This window comes from Mytilus galloprovincialis, chromosome 1, assembly GCF_965363235.1.
Source record: "Mytilus galloprovincialis chromosome 1, xbMytGall1.hap1.1, whole genome shotgun sequence".
NCBI lineage: Eukaryota > Metazoa > Mollusca > Bivalvia > Mytilida > Mytilidae > Mytilus > Mytilus galloprovincialis.
The window spans coordinates 105,059,813-105,079,916 of record NC_134838.1 but is presented as its reverse complement, the minus strand read 5'-3'; the positions used below and the strand labels follow the sequence as shown (position 1 = coordinate 105,079,916).

General features: G+C 32.4%; 2 protein-coding genes across 2 annotated transcripts in view; one reads left to right on the top strand and one right to left on the bottom strand.

Moving 5' to 3' along the window:
* Positions 1–7,232, bottom strand: part of LOC143048552 (structural maintenance of chromosomes protein 1A-like) — a 40,233-nt gene extending 33,001 nt beyond the window's left edge. Inside the window, exon 1 of the mRNA XM_076222298.1 lies at positions 6,954–7,232. Coding sequence (XP_076078413.1) covers positions 6,954–7,065 — 112 coding nt within the window. The 5' untranslated portion in view covers positions 7,066–7,232. The remainder of the gene's footprint in view (positions 1–6,953) is intronic.
* Positions 7,233–7,416: 184 nt separating this feature from the next.
* Positions 7,417–12,967, top strand: LOC143048560 (RIB43A-like with coiled-coils protein 2). Its single transcript, XM_076222306.1, has 6 exons — positions 7,417–7,627; positions 8,561–8,642; positions 9,351–9,581; positions 9,793–10,025; positions 10,396–10,623; positions 11,984–12,967. The coding sequence occupies exons 1-6, from the start codon at positions 7,511–7,513 to the stop codon at positions 12,230–12,232; spliced, it is 1,140 nt and encodes a 379-aa protein (XP_076078421.1). The 5' UTR covers positions 7,417–7,510; the 3' UTR covers positions 12,233–12,967.
* Positions 12,968–20,104: the final 7,137 nt, after the last annotated feature.

The following is a 20,104-nucleotide window of genomic DNA, read 5'->3' as shown; positions in this document are numbered from 1 at the left end:
AGAAATTTTAATAAACATTTTATTAAGTTAAAATTTCAGAAATCTGAAGTTCATGCATATCACAAAGATGTACAAATGTTTAAAAAATGAATATAACAGCTACAAAAAAATGATAACATGTTAAATGCATGTACGTTTGTTTATTCTTGTTTTGTTCTAAGAATTGTGAAAATGTTCACAATTAGTGTCAACATATCCAATTAGTTTGCATTATCAATGTGAATAGTGTTCACACATCTGCCTAATTAATTAAGTCTATCTTTAAGTTTAAGGTACATAAATGTGTGTCAATTCCTGATGTCATCATATATTTCAATTGTTTTAGTAGTAAAACTTTACAATCAGGTTCTATTTTTTCACATGTAGAGACAGGTAATAAGTGGTATTGCATTTAAAAAAAAATTCAATTGATGTCATTCACATGCAGTAACTTTACAAGGTAATTTTAGTTATTTGTGCAGAAAATTTATTTTTACCATGTTAGCCTTAAGCTTGTTACCATGATCATGAGTTTAAAAGAATCTTCATGCCACATGGCTCAAGGTCACTGATATTAAATCCATAACTAGAATTAACCATTTGATTCAACTTAATTGAATATATTCTGTATCTGAAACAATTCTGAAGAATGGGCCTTTGGGCTAATTTAACGAAGTAATTGGCAAGTTAGCATGATGCAGCCACAGTAAGTGTGTTTGAATCTGATATAATTTATTTGTATTTTATTTCTTTTATTTCTATTTCTTTTAATTATTTTTTTGTGTGTTTAGAAGGTCTTTTTTTATCCCTTCTTTTTTAAAATTTAGTTTCAAAATTTTTCAAATGTTGCTTTAATAGTTAAGTGTTTTGCTGTAAGATAATAGTTTTTTAATTTATTGTTTTAAAATAAAGTGCGAAGATCTTTTAACAATGTCAAAAGGTTTTCTTTAGCAATACGTATAAAGGACATATAATGACATAACGAATATTGTCATTTTGATCAAAGGCTAAGTTCATCATCACATTCATTCTTAAAAAGATGGCTACTTAGTTCCAGCATTTTTGCTTAAATTTCTAACGTCACAAATTATGCTTAAATTATTACATTAATCGTCATTATCACAGTAATAACGGGTAACATGAATGAGTTGACTGAATAACACTGATATTCTCTGAATAATACTTGTAAGGCCAAATAAAAATATATGTGTGGTTCAAGTTACATACTTTTGAAAAATAGGGTCGGTAGATCGGCAAATTTTATTCATTTTTTTCTAAATTTTATTCAGGATTGTAAAAATCCGGAAAAAAATTGTATGTTTACCAAAATTGTTTCCAGTATTACACACGTCAATACCGGAAGTCAGCCATTTTAAAAGTGTTTGGTTGCAAAATAAAGACAGTCATTTATGTTTTTCATTGATTTTGTTGCATTTTGACAACAAATTGTTATGAATTCTTGCATTTTACCATTAACAGTTACTTCTTATGGAAATTCAAATGACAGAAATCTACGAATTTTATATTATTTTAATTCACAATCCTCAAAATTAGATCGTTTGAAATTTATTTTTCAGAAATGAAAAAAAAGTTCCAGGGTCAGGGTGTACTAGGGTCGATTGGGTACTGGAACCACACATATATTTTTATTTGGCCTAATGACCGAATAACACTTAAAATTTTAATATTAACACATGTTGGTGTCTTTCAAACATTATTTATTAAGAAATAATTCATGGCAGCTGTAGATTTGTTTTCATTTAACCATGGGTTGGGCATTAATATTTGATTAAATTTCCCCGAGCGTTAGCAAGGGGTAAAATACGAATATATATGCCCAACCCATGGTTAAATGAGAACAAATCTACGGCTGCCATGAATTACTTCGATTCTAATAGGACAAATTCGGTAATTTTGTTAACTGTGAAAGCCCTGTAGATACAATACTGTTTTGGCTGTTCCGTTTTACCAAATTTTGGTAATATTAGTAATATTATATAATTCAATGATTTTTTTTAATCGCATTATTCACTTATATATTTTCTTCCAATGTAATTATACTGGTTGACGATAATAGGATGTCATACTAGAATAGTAATCAATGTTTAAAAGACACCAACATGTGTTAATATTAAAATTTCAAGTGATATTTGGTCATTACCAGGGCTTTCCATTGAAATTGAAGTAGAAGGCTCAATTAAAATTGTAGGCGGCTATAACATGCGTTCGGCAAAGCCAGACGCCCACCAAGCTGTAAGCTTGGTGCCTTACGGGGGGGTCTGGGCCGCTCAAGGCCCCCAGAAGCTCTGACATAAATAGAGCAAAATCCTGGATTCTCGCAATCTCCTGGCACCTAATTTAATCTTTCAAATGACCATTTTTTATGTATGAAATTAAAGAAAGAAAAAAAAAAAAACTCAAAGAAATTTCATTTTTTTTTATGTTGGTTTTTATTTTCATTACCTTATGCTTAAAATTCATTTACTTTTAAAGGAGTTTTATTTAAATAATCATCCGGTTTGTTAGAAATCTTGATCGATTTATTTTGCATAACTACATGCATTTGTAAAGAAATGACCCCCCTTTTCTCTCTAAAGACTGTTACACGTTTTTAAATCATACAATTATTTCTCAAGCATTGACAGAAAATTGATACATCCTCTGATTTTCTCTTTTTTTTGTAAACTGTTCAATAAGTCGGTTACATAAATCATTTGGAAATGTTATTTATTTGAGGTCGAGTCTTTTTTTTTGTAAACTGTTCAATAAGTCGGATACATAAATCATTTGGAAATGTTATTTATTTGAGGTCGAGTCGACAATATTCTACTTTCGTTTTTGATCTTGATTCTCTGAACACCACGTGCGCTTTGAAAAATGAACTTCAAAAGATACTGTTTTCCAGATTTTGAACAATATGATCTACTACACTTTCTTCAATTTGACTAATATTATTCCATAACATAAGATTGTCATCCTATTTGATTGTCTTCACGCTTTAAAAGCCAACCAGATGCTCCGCAGGGGGCAGCTTTATACGACTGCAGAGGTTGAACCCTGAACAGTTGGGGCAAGTATGGACACAACATTCAAGCTGGATACAGCTCTAAATTTGGATTGTGATTAAATAGTTGACACAGCATAGGTTTCTGACACAGAATGAATGTGGTCTAATGAACTTAAATTTTTTTTTTTGCCTTTGAGCAATTCACTATGCTGTTGAATATTAATCCTCTCAAAAAAATGCTTGAAGAAATTTTCTTTTTATTTATGAAATCTGAAATGAGAAAAATTTAACCCCCCCCCCCCCCCCCCATTTTTGTTCACATCCCCCTTTCCCTTTTTCCAAAACTGATCTCAATTCAAATTTCTAATGGAGTTTGCAACAATAACTACTCATTTAAATACATCATAATATATTAAAATGTAACAAAAGGTGCATTTTATCACTGAATGGTAAAGATTGTTTTAATTTATCAGTTGGTAGTAAAAGTGAATATACATTGTATATTGTATAAAACAATGATTTAAGTTGACTCAACTACTATTCTGGACAAAGAAAGATAACTCCAATCAATTGAAAATTTCTTGCTATTGCACAATATTGTGCAATTAGATATTTCTGGCTATTGCGCAATACTGTGCAATTGAAGATTTCTTGCTATTGCGCAATACTGAGCAATTGAAAATTTCTTGCTATTGCACAATACTGTGCAATTGAAGATTTCTTGCTATTGCTGAATACTGTGCAATTCAAAATTTCTTGCTATTGCACAATACTTAATATAATAATTTTGGATCCTGATTTGAACCAACTTGAAAACTGGGCCCATAAACAAAAATCTAAGTACATGTTTAGATTCAGCATATCAAAAAAGCCCAAGAATTCAATTTTTGTTAAAATCAAATTTAGTTTAATTTTGGACCCTTTGGACTTTAATGTAGACCAATTTGAAAACGGAACCAAAAATTAAGAATCTACATACACAGTTAGATTTGGCATATCAAAGAACCCCAATTATTCAATTTTTGATGAAATCAAACAAAGTTTAATTTTGGACCCCGATTTGGACCAACTTGAAAACTGGGCCAATAATCAAAAATCTAAGTACATTTTTAGATTCAACATATTAAAGAACCCCAAGGATTCAATTTTTGTTAAAATCAAACTAAGTTAAATTTTGGACCCTTTGGACCTTAATGTAGACCAATTTGAAAACGGGACCAAAAATTAAGAATCTACATACACAGTTAGATTTAGCATATCAAAGAACCCCAATTATTCAATTTTTGATGAAATCAAACAAAGTTCAATTTTGGACCCTTTGGGCCCCTTATTCCTAAACTGTTGGGACCAAAACTCCCAAAATCAAACCCAACCTTCCTTTAATGGTCATAAACTTTGTGTTTAAATTTCATAGATTTCTATTTACTTATACTTAAGTTATGGTGCGAAAACCAAGAATAATGCTTATTTGGGCCCTTTTTGGCCCCTAATTCCTAAACTGTTGTGACCTCAACTCCCAAAATCAATCCCACCTTCCTTTTGTGGTCATAAACCTTGTGTTTAAATTTCACTGATTTCTATTTACTTATACTAAAGTTATTGTGCGAAAACCAAGAATAATGCTTATTTGGGCCCTTTTTTGGCCCCTAATTCCTAAACTGTTGGAACCAAAACTCCCAAAATCAATCCCAACCTTCCTTTTGTGGTCATAAACCTTGTGTCAAAATTTCATATATTTCTATTCACTTAAACTAAAGTTATAGTGCGAAAACCAAGAAAATGCTTATTTGGGCCCTTTTTGGCCCCTAATTCCTAAAATGTTGGGACCAAAACTCCCAAAATCAATCCCAACCTTCCTTTTGTGGTCATAAACCGTGTGTCAAAATTTCATCGATTTCTATTCACTTTTACTAAAGTTAGAGTGCGAAAACTAAAAGTATTCGGACGACGACGACGCAAGACGACGACGACAACGTGATAGCAATATACGACGAAAAATTAAAATTTTTGCGGTCGTATAAAAAAAGCCAATGAGTTAATGACCATCGGAAAGTCTCTATTGTTATCGTTCAATGACCACCGGAACGTCTCTCTTGTTATCTTTGAAAAGAAACGATGCATTCTGACTTTAAATAGACAACCAATCAGTGACCTGAATTCCTGTGAACTATATTTAGCCCAAGGTAAACACCGACTTTTCATCCTTGTTTATCGTGACCGCGACTTTGCGACAATATACGTCTCTTGGCTGCCTGTAAACATTTGAAAAAGAAATTTTTTCTTTTTGAATTTTTGTCAGTGAAGTAGCTGGCACTTGAAGCCACCGTAAGCGGCGGATTTCAGCCGACTACCGGCTTCAATGGAAAGCCCTACATTAAAAGTGTTATTCAGATAATAACAGTGTTATTCGGTCATTCGAGGTACCGCAGTAATAACTGATCATTGTGATATGATGCTGAATCCAACAATTATTTGTGATACAGTAGATTCCGGTTATTTGCATAGCCTATTTGTCAGACAAAATTATGCAATAAAGCGGAGTATGCTTATATCCGAAATGCCAAATGACAGAGTCAAATAACATCGATAGAACAGATCAGTAAAAGAAATCCATGAAGAAAGATGAACATCTGTAATCCATATACAACAATGAATGTTGATTTATTCTAATAAAAATTATCTGTCTAGTGTCATATGTGTTATTTTATTTTGTTTCTTTAAATAAAGATTATAAACACATTTTGTTTTAGTTTAGTTTATTTGCGTTCCGACTTTCCTTTACCTGGGATACGAAAATAAACTGTTCTAAAAATAGATTTGTTTCTATGACCCATATGTACAATGTACGTTGTTATGCTTTGATTAAAATAAACTTTTAAACAATACTTCACAGTTTATAATTATTTTAACAATAGATGTGTAATGAATTGCCTTTGATATGCAGTTGGACAGTGAAGAAACACCTCGTTAGTTTCGTATCTGCAAAGCAGTAATGGGGCCCTGTACGGGTTATTTGCAAGAAACAAGTGTTGAAAGTGAGAAAATCTAATAAAAGTAAATGCTCTTTTCATAAAACATTAAAAGTAAATGATTGATGCATAAAATTCTTTAACCATTTGTAAATGCCCTATAATATTTAACATTAATACAGATCACCCCAAGTCCAATTAATAGAGTTATGATCGATAATTAGCAGGAGTTATTGTTTTTAAAATTAACCCAAAATGTAATCTATGAACAATTGTTTAAATCCAATCAATTTTTAACACCCTTTGAGATAGAATGGTCAGTGTTTTTACAACAATATCTATTTGACATGTTTATGACCTCGAGGCTTAAAATAGAACATGAGAAACTTGACCTGTGCAGACATCAAGGTTTATTTTTAAATCAAATTCATAATATAAACACGAAAGAAACTGTTTTAAAACTTTATTTAGATAACAAAAAAGTAAATATGAAATAATAACGAAAATAAGAATGCATTCAAGAAAATTATACTTACCAAATTGCCATTTCCGGTTAGAAATCTCGTCAGTTTTAACTAAGCATATCTAGACGGCAATAATTTTCTATGCAATAAACCGAAAGGCCACTTGTAGAGCTATGCATATAACCGGACAATTAAACATTACATGAATGGGAAATGGTTTTGTGCAGGAGAAAGCTATGCAATTAACCAAATTATGCTATTAAGCAATGCAATTAAGTGGAATCGACTGTACTTGTAAAGCTGTCAACAATTCAAAGGTTTTAGAAAACGGTCTCATCATCCAAATGTATTTCAAGTGGTCTAGATTGGGCGCATTCAGCCTCATCAATTCCAATTACCTCCCGTGATTGGCACCAAAATATTGCCAACCCAAAACATTCTGTGCTTTGAATGACTTAAAAATAATGCTTTTTTTCAACTAAGACACTTGATTTGTAGATGCTACCTTTTATATATCAATGAAGTATAATTTACCTGAACCATTTGGACCAATGACAGCAGTAAATTTGTTGAAGGGTCCAATCTTTTGTTTACCACGATATGATTTGAAGTTTTCCACCTCGATGTATTTCAAGTGACCTGGCATTTTGAACTAGGCGATATTTGTTGTACGTTGTGAGGTGGGTAGTTGGAAGAGATCGCGATTTTAACTTCTACGTTCAAATAAAATGTAAATATTTTGGTTTACATTATGAATGCAAATTTTTAGCGCCAACAGACGTCGCTTCCCATTGTTCTCGTTTTTACCGAGATTAGTGCGAGACTAATCGGCGGTGAAAAAAAACTCAGAAATAATTTGTTGAAAATTTCATTGTAATTAAAAAACGATAAAATATATCATCACATATTAATCAGTTATTGCATATTGACATATCTATATGCATATTGTTTTTGTAAATGATCAGTCATGTATTCATATGTTTTGTAGATACGCAGTCAACTTCCGGATAACAACCGTGTAAACTTAGCAACGAGATAATCAGTGAAGCTGTCGGATTTCTTCCAGTGTTTATCCTTAACTTGTTTTCAAAATGTACAAACTCGATCTTCCAGTAGATTACAAGGAAGCGGCTGCAATTGAGCGCCGTAGGTTGATGGAAGAACAAAGAAAGTCAAGAATATTTAATTCTAAATGCAGAACTATTGGGGTAAGAATATCCTCATTAATGCATTATGCAAAAGTTAAGGTATTTTCCCACATCTATGTTGTATCACCATTGTACCAATCTGTAGGACTCCATCCACTTTCAGTACACCTACCACTACCGCTGAAAAGTATTCATGTATAACAAAACTCTAACGTAGTATCCCTGAATCCAGGTCTGTTCGCCCTGATTCACGTTCACCCTAGTATCTGTTTGCCCTCATACTTGTTCGCCCTGGGGCCATTTGTACTGATTTTTATTTTTTCTTATTGTTGTCTAGTTGTGTAATGAATATTATTTGGACAGAATATGTTAAAGTTTGTTGAAAATTAGCTGAATATTAGTATTGCTGCAACCATTTTATAAGTTTTCCTTGGTTTACATAGTAGAATACTTGAATACAATGTATTATGATCTATAATTTATCTTTATTGGTATCTTTATTGATGTTTGTTTCCCCTTGGCTCTTCAGAATGAGTAATATGAAGCGTGGAAACTACACATGCATCTTCAAATGTTTAGTCTGAATCTCCTATTAGGGTTAACATTATCTTTGTGGTTCATTTATATGAATTGTGCAACTAGCTAAAGAGTTTGCTATACATAAACTATACAAATAGCTAAAATATCGATCATGCTTCGTCGATCATGAGGTTGAATGATTAAAAGATTGACTTTCAAATTCATTTTACTCTGTGACAGTAAGAATTCATTATTCACTGACATCATTTACACCATGTACACAATGTAACTCCTTCATTAAAAACAATTTGGTCCAAGAGAGCAGATCTGCAATTGTTTATTTTTTTGAAGGACGCGATCACCTACAATGTACATTGATTCAAAAACAAACAAAATTGAACATTAATAAACTTACTAAATGTATAAAAGTCACTTTTGTTATTCAAATGTTTTCAAATTTTTATTTGATTTTAGGTAGACTTACAAGCTATTGAACAGCAAGTTAGAGACAAAAAGGAACAGGAGGATTATGAAAGGAAACGAAGTGAAGCCTTCGGTAATTTATCTTTAAAAGATTTTCTTATTGTTAAAAAAATACTAACAAATATATGAAATAAGCAACTTCAGCATGTTTTACAGATGCTTAAGAATCATTTAGGACGTGAAGAATATTCTTACAACTATTACAACTTACAAGCAAGAAATGGTATATAGGGTAATCAATTTTTACATGCAGATGTTTTATTTCACACAATTGATACATGGATCAGAAAAGTAAAGTTAATATTAAGAATATTGAAATCACATTCAAAATGATATCATTTTAATCTTGTTGACATGTACATGTATAAAAGGAAATATATACATGTATCTAGAGAATGCACTAAACAGACTCAGAAAACACAGTACATTAAAGAATTAAAAAATAATCTTGCCATCAACATATTTTCTTAAAAAAAATATGCAAGTGTCTTGATCATACGCTTTAAATTGGCTCTCATCATGCCAAGCTCTACAGTAGCTTATGTCATGCATGTATGGATAAGATATGGAAAGAACTACAGTAAGTAGAGATGGCTAAATTTCTGCCACTTAGTTCTTTTAAGTAAAAAAAGTATTAACACATTTAAAAATAATTTTTTTTAGAGCTTCTCATCGTGGTAAAGTATTACCATTATATGACAGAGCCAAACAAAGTGGAACAAAAGATGTAAGAGTATTTGGATTCTCTTTAAATGCTGTAATTAATTCATTTTATTTTCAGCTGCTGATGCTGTTAGAAATGACAAAATTTCTCAAATGTTGGAGAAAAGACAGGAGCAAGATGTGAGAGCATTAAATCAGGCATTAAATGATTTCCGATCTTTACACCAACAGCCAGATGGTCGTAGAGAGTTTGATTTATATGACCCTGATTATTTGAAGAAGGACAAACCTGGCCGTGTCAGTGACGATGATCCAAGATGTGGTATTTCAAGTATTCAAAAATTTGAAGGTAAATACTGCTTTGTTACATTCAATATTTTGACTGTAAAGGTTTAGGTATCAAATTAAATTGGTAATCTCTAGAATAGTCCAGCATATTCACATTCTTTCTCATTGATCTAAGTTGTGTTTTTGAAAAGAGAAAAAAAATATAGCAATCAAAATCAAATGCTTTCAACGGTAACATACATTTCTACATGTTTATCCTTTTCTTGATGCAGGTGAAGATCTTAATAATAAGGCAAGAACAAAATTCCAACAAGAACAATTGAGAGAATGGTCAACACAACAAGCCAATGAAAAAGATCAAGCTAGACGTAATCAAGATGAGGCAGATCGTTTATATCAACTGAAAATGAGGGAATTAGATCAACGAGGAATGGAACTTGAAAAAGCTGAAGATGATTGTAAACGGGCAATAAATATGGCTACCACAGATTACAATAATGCACTAGTAAGTAGTAGATGATGAATTGGTTCCTGGTACTGACAAAGAAACAAATATTTTATCATTTATATAATTTTTAGAGGTTTTTAGTTCTTGATCATTCAGCTTTAATTGTAAAAGGAAATAAGTATTATCTCCAGTATAAGTAAATGACATTGTTCAGTAAACATCTATTTGTAGTACCAACTAATTTACTAGTTTTCATTGTTACATATAATTATCATAAAAATTAAATAATAGCGGTAGAAGTTATCTCCCCTGAAATGTATGTAGTTGTCCTATGAAGTAAGTATTTCTGGATAGATTCATTAAATATTTAATATTTAATATTTAATTATTATGACAAAACTATTAATTTATATATTAAATTGTTTAGGCAAGAGAAAGAAATGAACGTGAGAGACTAAAGAAACAGCAAGAATTTGATGATAACATGACAGAAATCGCCAATCACATATTTGGTGATACTTTAACAGAGAACCCTGCTGTTGCTCAAAGTGCATTTGGTCCTCATCGTGTCATCCCAGACAGATGGAAGGGAATGAGTCCACAACAGTTAGAGGCTATACGAAAGGAACAAGAAAAACAAAGGCTAGAGAAACAGGTTTGTGATAAACATTACCACAAAAAGCAATTTTTAATTATGATTGGTAAATTATCAAAACTCTTTCCTCTAATTTTGCACATTTAGTTTAAAAATAAACATGTATATTTCACTTTAAAATAATGATTTAGTTACTTAGTAGACTTTTTGTCTTATTTAATAGAAACGCTTCTTGTTATTATATTTGAAATAGCTCTGGCTGTGAGATAGCTTTTTTGTGTTCTAATTTGTAACCTCAACCGAACATAAAACATTTATCAATATAATACAAAACTCTCACATGGGAGAAGTCACTTGCAAAAGTCAAGTGCATTTTTATTCAGGTAATACATGTAAGTACACATAATTCTTTTTATATCAATGAGAATTATTAGAATTGTCTGTCTCAAACTGGCACTGCCACATCAATATTTGCGACTCCTCTTGGACTATCAACCTGTTAATGAAAATTTTTTATAATTATTTATTTGGAAAAAAGCATCTAGAGCACTTGACTGCAATTACTATCAAACCACCCGTGCATGAAATTCTTCCGCATACTTTATATATCCAATCAAACAGACCTTTCTTTAAATAGCATAAACACTTGTTCCTTACCAAACTAGCATCGATATATGTACAACTTTGATAAATGTAAATCGTTTTATGTGCTGATGCATCATACAGCAATCACTTATCAATCAATAAATCCAATAAACAAGCTCGTTTCAACATCCTACTAGACCATAAGCCAATAGAGGCTCTCAGTTCAAAATTGATTGTTTTGCTTTTATTTTATTTCAAGTTTCTTATTACATTAATACATGTACATATTATAGTATTGATGTTATTTTCAAGAATAAATTCAGATAGAGAGACAATTTACTCAGTAAACACAAGTAACATACTATAAAGAGGAATTGGTATCCTTAACTTATGAGTTATGTATGTTGTCAATAGGTTGTATACACAAGTAACATACTATAAAGAGGAATTGGTATCCTTAACTTGTGAGATATGTATGTTGTCAATAGGTAGTATACACAAGTAACAGACTATAAAGAGGAATTGGTATCCTTAACTTGTGAGATATGTATGTTGTCAATAGGTAGTATACACAAGTAACAGACTATAAAGAGGAATTGGTATCCTTAACTTGTGAGATATGTATGTTGTCAATAGGTAGTAAACACAAGTAACAGACTACAAAGAGGAATTGGTATCCTTAACTTATGAGATATGTATGTTGTCAATAGGTCTAATATGGGAAAAAAGCTTTGAATTGAATACTCATGCAAAAAAAAATTTTTTCAGGTTGATATTGAAAATTTAGTATTGTTTAAAATTAGTAATTTTAACTCCAATTTTGTTTTGTTTATAGCGAAGAGACCAAGAGGATGAACTAAGAGAAATTGAACATGCAAGACAAGCTAATGCCAACGCCCGAGCTGGTATGTTGTTAGAGAGAGAGATGGACAGGAAACACAAAGACATCAACAGAGAAATGGCTGATGAAAACAGACGTTTAGGTCTTGAACAGGAATCACACAAACAGTATTTGGAGAAAGAAGTGTACACCAACCCACCAACAGCCTCTTATTTCATGCAGTTTAACACAAGCACACGATAATCTGGACACAACTTAATTATTTGTTTTTAAATTTACTTATTCATATGTGTTTTATGACAGAAAAAAAAAGAAATATACTGTCCGCAATTAAGACAAGCCATCTTTAATATGTCAGTAAAAATCGGACAGTTGACTTGGTTAGTCTGATGTATAATTTTATATTGATGAATGTGACGAGTGAAAGGAATCTGTATGACTGTGAATCTCAAATGATGACTTCTGTAATAGTCTAAATAATAATGGGTGGATTTTAATACATATGATTATATTACATGACATAGCAGTGTTTCATTTTATGTCAATATTCTGCTCTAATGAAGACAGAGAAAAGGGGAATGACACATAATATTGGTTTTGAAAAAGAAAATATGATAACGATTAAAATTGTCTTATTTTCAGAAAAATTCTAAAATGATACTTTGTATCAATTGTCAATATCTATTCCTTTAATGGACTGATTGCCTCTTTCCAGCAAAAGCAGTGTGATTTATTTTCCTGTTGTTTTAAGTGCTTGCTAAAAGTAAATCATTGTTGCAGTTTGAAAATATTCATGTAAATGATTGTTGAACATTTAGCATATTAATTCCATATGTCAAATAAATCCCATATTGTTTGATATCAAGTTTTAGGGTCACATATATCATTTTTGTTATGTACATATGTATAGAATAAATTGTACATTCCATTGTTACTGTGATATAGTCTATACTATTTATAAAGAAGTAAAACAGAAAAGTAATTGTTATTTGTTTTTAAGCCAAAAACTAATCTAAAATTTGTTCTATATAAAAAAAAATGTGGTATGATTGCCAATGAGAGAACTCTCAACAAGAGACCAAATGACACAGAAATTAACAACTATAGTCGCCATACAGCCTTCAACAATGAGCGAAGCACATACTGCATAGTCAGCTATAATAAGCCCCAAAATGACAATGTAAAACAATTTAAACGAGAAAACGAAAAGGCTTAATATATTTTAAAAAAATGAACGAAAAACAAGTGTGTACAGTAACACATAAACAAACGACAACCACTGAATTAAAACCGAAATATCTAAATCTATGATAGGACTGAATGTGATAACTTTCTGCATTGTATATTATACCTAGTTATATAACGTGAACATTTGTTCGCAATCTAATAATGAAACAATTTATAACAGGTTTGACCTTTTCCCACAATATTTAGACCCAGAGGAATAAGACTAAGACAGGTTTTACTGTCAAAGAGGCTTGGCTTAACATTTAAGTGTTGTGCAAAAATCTACCAGTTCTATCTCGCCATTAGATTTAATTAATTTCAAAATATATTATTTATTGAAGTTTTTATAAAATACTGCCTGCAAAATTGCTTTAATATTTTTTGAAATCATCAAAGTCTTCTATCAGTTTTTGTTGGCTGAATTTTGTCGTGGAAAACGAGACAAAGGGATTGCTTTTCCAGCAATATGATATTGTCATCAACAATTGTCAGTTTGATAGAAACTACTTGTGATAGATTATCAATATTTAATATAAAGCTGCATTCCTATCAGTACATTTCAGTTTGACAACTATTTTGAGGCCCTGCCCTCTAGGTCTTGGACCAGTGACTTAAATTTATTAGGCTTAGCAATTTTCAAATTTAGGCTAGTTTGATAAAATCAACTTGTGATTGACCAATGATATTTTGTACGATGTTGCATTCCAATCAGTTCATATTCTGTGTCATTTTGGTCTCTTGTGGATATTTTTCTCATTGGAAATCATACCACATACACATTATATCAGTTTGATGACTTCATTGAAGTCTTGCCCCTTAGGTCATGTTCCAGCACTTTCAATTTATAAGCAACTTTTAAAGTTTCTGCTGAAGTCAGTTTAATATTTTTGATATATCAATGATATTTTTGACTGTCTGGCAGATATCACCTGTCCTTGACCTCATTTTCATGGTTCAATGAACAATATTTTGTTTCATTAAAAACAGATTTTTCTAAGATAATATAAGCAAAAGGACAACTATATCAGTGTATGAATGATTGTAAATAAGACTTGTCTTCTGGCAGTGTTCATCTGACCTTGACCTTATTTTCATGGTTTTTTGGTCAATATCAAAGTTTTTCATGGAAATTTTTTTCGAGCCTGCGACTTAGCTAGACATAGGGATAGTGATCTGGCAACAGCAAGGGCGACAGCGTCTTCATTAACTAACCTATAAATCTTGATATTTTAGGCAGCAACCATTTGATTTTCTGGGGGGGGCTATGGGTTTTTTTTCTGTACAAACTTTTTTTTTCGCCTGTGGCGAAAAACAATCTATTTTTTTCGCGACAAGTCGAAAACAATTTTTTTCTTTCAATTTTAGCATTACATATAGTGGCAGCTGAGGGTGAAACAAACAATTTTTTTTTCTCAGAATCAAAAACAAATTATTTTTTTCTCCAAAAACTGGAAACAAACTTTTTTTTCCAAAAAAAACCATAGCCCCCCCCCCCCCCCCCCCCCCCCGAAAATCAAATGGTTGCTGCCTTAGGAGGTGGGAGACCTGAATGCTCCATTTTTTGTATATATTAAATGCATTATGTTGCGAAGTTTCCTTCTGTCACATGTCCAATGTCCTTGACCTCATTTAAATGGTTCAGTGACTACTTGAATAAAAAGTTAATATTTTTTGTAATGTTAATTTCTCACTTTTGAGTACTAGGATAACTGTATTTGGTATGTGCTAACCATGCAAGGTCCTCATACCATCAGACAGTTTGTCATTGACCTCAACTTCATTTTTCATGGATCAGTGAACAAGGTTAATTAGTAATCAAAGATACCAGGATACGAGTCGTGGTCAAGTACAAATCTCAGATACCATAAGCAATGAGGATTAGTACATTTGGAATGATTGTAAGGTGTAAATGTCCAACTGTCCAACTGACAAGTGTCATCTACCTTGACCTGGTTTTCATGGTTCAGTGGTTATAGTAAGTGTTTGTGTTTTTCTCGTAATGTATGCAATAGGTCTACTATATTTGGTGTATGAAATGATTGTAAGGGAGTTACCATTTGATTTTTATGGGGGGGGGGGGGGGCTAGGATGAAAAATTTTGTCCTGCTTTTTTTTTTTACTTGTAATCTCTGTCCTGCCTTTTTATTTTTTACTCTATTCGGTCCTGCCTTTTTTTTTACTAGTTATCCTGACTTTTTTTTACACAAATTGTCATCCTGCCTTTTTTTTTACCAAGTTGTTCATCCTGCCTTTTTTTTTTACTCAAAACTCCTGTCCTGCCTATTTTTTTCAAATTTCATCCTAGCCCCCCCCCATAAAAATCAAATGGTAGCTCCCTAAGGTGTACATGTCCAACTAGCAGATGCCATCTGACCTTGACCTCATTTTTATTGTTCAGTAGAGTTAAGTTTTTGAGTTTTGGTCTTTTTAGCTCACCTGTCCCGAAGGGACAAGTGAGCTTATGCCATCACTTGGCGTCCGTCGTCGTCCGTCGTCTGTCGTCTGTCGTCGTAAACTATTTCAAGAATCTTCTCCTCTGAAACTACTGGGCCAAATACTTTCAAACTTTAACTGAATGTTCCTTAGGGTATCTAATTTATAAATTGTATCCGAAGTTTTGATCTATCAACAAACATGGTCGCCATTGCTAAAAATAGAACATAGGGGTCAAATGCAGTTTTTGGCTTATAACTCAAAAACCAAAGCATTTAGAGCAAATCTGACAAGGGGTAATATTGTTTATCAGGTCAAGATCTATCTGCCCTGAAATTTTCTGATGAATCAGACAACCCGTTGTTGAGTTGCTGCCCCTGAATTGGTAATTTTAAGGAAATTTTGCTGTTTTTGGTTATTATCTTGAATATTATTATAGATACAGATAAACTGTAAACAGCAATAATGTTCAGCAAAGTAAGATTTACAAATAAGTCAACATGACGGAAATGGTCAGTTGACCCCTTTAGGAGTTATTGCCCTTTATAGTCAATTTTTAACCATTTTTCGTAAATCTTAGTAATCTTTTACAAAAATCTTCTCCTCTGAAACTACTGGGCCAAATACTTCCAAACTTTAACTGAATGTTCCTTAGGGTATCTAGTTTGTAAATTGTATCCGAAGTTATGATCTATCAACAAACATGGTCGCAATTGCTAAAAATAGAACATAGGGGTCAAATGCAGTTTTTGGCTTATAACTCAAAAACCAAAGCATTTAGAGCAAATCTGACAAGGATAATATTGTTTATCAGGTCAAGATCTATCTGCCCTGAAATTTTCAGATGAATCAGACAACCTGTTGTTGGGTTGCTGCCCCTGAATTGATAATTTTAAGGAAATTTTGCTGTTTTTGTTTATTATCTTGAATATAATTATAGATAGAAATAAACTGTAAACAGCAATAATGTTCAGCAAAGTAAGATCTTCAATTAAGTCAATTTGACCAAAATTGTCAATTGACCCCTTAAGGAGTTATTGCCCTTTAAAGACTTTTTTTCACAATTTGTTCATCATGTTGACTTACTTTAAAAAATCTTCTCCTTTGAAACTGCTGTATCAATTTCAGCCAAACTTAGGCTTAATGAGTTTCAGAGTATCTAGTATAAATTTTATATTTTATTTCCTTGTATGTCAAGAAACATAGCTCCTATGGCTAAAATAGAACATAGGAGAAAATGATTATTTTTTTTGGCTTTTGAAGAAAATAGGACGATCCAAAAAACATTTAAATAAATTGAAAAGCCAAAATAATCATTGATGAGAGTTTTAACCAAAAGAATTAAGGTGAGCGATTCAGGCTCTTGAGAGCCTCTTGTTTTCTTATACTATCTGCAATATATATTTGGTGTATTGGGTGCTATAAACAGTTTCGTATAAAAAAAACTAGGGGTTATTCCCCGACTAAAAATAACCATGGAGGGAAACCCCTGTTTATTTACTTAATTGGTGAAAAAGTATCATGTTTCAGGGGCGGATGCAGGAATTTTCGAAAGGGGGGGTGCTAACCCAGGGCAAAGGGGGGGGGGGGGGGTACAGGGGGGGTGCAAAACATATGTCCCGATACAAATGCATTGATCGGCAAAAATAAAGGGGGTGCGCACCCCCGGAACACCCCCCCCCCCCTGGATCCGCCACTGTGTTTTTTGTATTTGATTGTAAAAAATGGTTAATTAGCTTTCAATTAAAACAGGTTGAATGATTGAAATAATTTTATAAATTATATTAAATATACATGTTTTAAGGGGAGACAACACTGTAAACATCTTGTATTTTAGGCAGTGAAAAAAGAAAACTTATTTGCAGCCAATGTAGCTCTTTTCGGAGCAGGAGATTGTACCCTGAAACAAGATTTTTTTGAAAGGCCTGGTAAAAACCTATAAATTTCATACAGTTTTGATTATGAAAAACGTGCACGTATCATGTCTTTATGGGTATGAACATGACCAGATTTCAGGTTTTTTATGTTCAAATTATGCATTTCCACCCCGTAATGTCATCGGGAATGCATCTTTGAACATCGTATTCATTCGTGTTTCCATCGTTTCCATCGAGCAGTTTTGACATTACGATGTCTACACGAATGAATCACGAAGCTACCCGAAGGTCTTACGATGGCAACACGACTTCGTGAAGACCTCGTAATCCCGTCGTGTTGCCATCGAAAAAAAGTACGAAGGCGACAAGATGGAACTACGACGGCAATAAATCCAGCTACATGTAAGTTAAAATACATTTAAAGTGCAATGCGCGATATGCACTGGTCAGTATAATACGACAGTTAAGAAAGACGTTTACAAAACATGGAGCTCATATCATATGATGCTATGAGAACAAGAAAGGCGACAGCGTTGTTTCTATTAATTCAAATGGAACAAGAAGAGCAGCTATTACAGGCTCAAGATTTACTTTTACAAGTAAAATATTATTTTTTGTCAATTTTTCATATCAAGTAACATATATTAATGAAAATCACAAACGCGCCTCGTACACCAACACTGCAGGTACACGTATATAGGGAAACCAAATTTTTCTTCATTATTCTGATTTTTTATGTATCGTCTGAGTTGTTGTCACACAAATGTTTACTCCATAACCATTTTGTTTTCTAAATGTCATATTTTGCCGCATTTGTTGCTTTCCCCACATCCTTCCTTTTGTCTATATTATTATGATATTCTCCTGGAAAGGATCTCTTTTTGAATAAAAGGGATCAACGAACCCATTACCTTACCTTTAAGATAGATCAGTAAACATGGGCATAATTATGGGTGATTATTCAGACTAGTGCACACATTTTACAGTTCAAACAAGGCAATGCCGAGCGTGGCATCCCCTCGTATGTAACATATTGGGGACAAATATGGACACTATATTTGTATATGACACATGCAGAAAATGGTAAATTGAATATGCATATTTGATACATAAACTATTTTTTTTAGAAATCAACCAAAACATTCAGTAACTAGAAATACCTTTAATATTGTCTTTAGAACCAGCAGGTAATATTCAATATTGATCAAACAATTTAAAACGCGCGATGCCTTCGGCATATAATTTAAATGCATCGTAAGCTGTACACGACGTCTTTAAGACATCATATGGCCATCGCGCCATCATCGTAATCCATCGTGTAGACTTCGTCATCCATCGTGTAGCCTTCGTGATCCATCGTGTAGGGTTCGGCTGAGATATAAAGCTTAAATACCCGTCTTCGGTTAACCTTCGTATGTCCATCTTTTGCTATCGTATATAATTTCGGCACCATCGTATAGACTTCGTTATAAATCGTACTTGCTTCGGTCACTTTTTTGGTATTTTAACGAGATCGGGACCAACTTCGTACGAACTTACAATTTTCGTATTCGGGTGTCCATCGTATATAAAAATCGGGACAGTGTGACGCGGGCATAAAGCATTTCAAAAATTATCAGTGTATGTGTTTACAATGTATCTTATTTGAGAGCAACAGTGTTTCCTTAGTCGAGCTCGGAAAATTTATTTCGCGAAAGTGATATAAAGCCTCCTACATTCCGTCGTCAGCGTCGGGTGTGATAAAGTTTTTTTTTTACATCATTCAATAACTTTGTAAAACCTACATGGAGTTAGATGATATTTGGACAGAATTTTGTTTGTGACAAAAAAGTAAATTCACAAAAAAAAAAAACCAAACTCTGATGAAAATTCTAAACGGAAAGTCACTTTTCAAATAGCAAATTCAAGAGCTCAAACACATCAAACGAATGGATAACAACTGGCCTCACTTGGTAACAGGTTTTTTCTTATGTAGAAAATGATGATTCTACAGCTAGTTAAACCTCTCAGTATGACAAGCAAAATTTGAAATTATTTGTTTTCGTTTTACCGTATTTACTTATAAATGGATTGAACATCAAAAACTTTTTAAAATTTTATGAAACTCTTTATAAATAAGAGATAGTGTCTGATGTACGCTTTTGAAAAAGACAAAAAACGGGTTCCAAAGAACGAAAATAAACGTTACTGTACCAAGGAATGTTTGCAATAACACATGCCCAAAGTATTGATATAAAATTAGGAACATGACTTTAATTTATAATGACAAATACTGCGTTTAATGTAACTTCATTCTTAGCAGTAACCCTCTATCAAGGAAACCACGATATGCAACACAAACCTGGGCATGTCATATCAATTTGGAGATATAAACTAAAATGTTGCTTCTTCGAAATAGAAAATTCGCAATGAGAAAATTGAAATCATCTATTTTCAAATGTAGGACAAGAAGAAATCATCTATTTTTAAATGTAGGACAAGAATTGAACCAGAGTTACTCTATCCATGGTATCTTTTATTTTAGGTTAAATTGGAAAGAGGCAATCGACATTGTAACTTGAATTTTTCAATGAGAGGA

What these genes read in the sequence shown, in the direction of transcription:
- LOC143048560 (XM_076222306.1), top strand. Translation starts at nt 7,511, where the DNA reads ATGTACAAACTCGATCTTCCAGTAGATTACAAGGAAGCGGCTGCAATT. An exon ending in GAAACGAAGTGAAGCCTTCG is followed by an intron (nt 8,643 to 9,350) that starts GTAATTTATCTT and finishes TTTTATTTTCAG; the next exon opens with CTGCTGATGCTGTTAGAAAT. An exon ending in AACAAAGGCTAGAGAAACAG is followed by an intron (nt 10,624 to 11,983) that starts GTTTGTGATAAA and finishes TTTTGTTTATAG; the next exon opens with CGAAGAGACCAAGAGGATGA.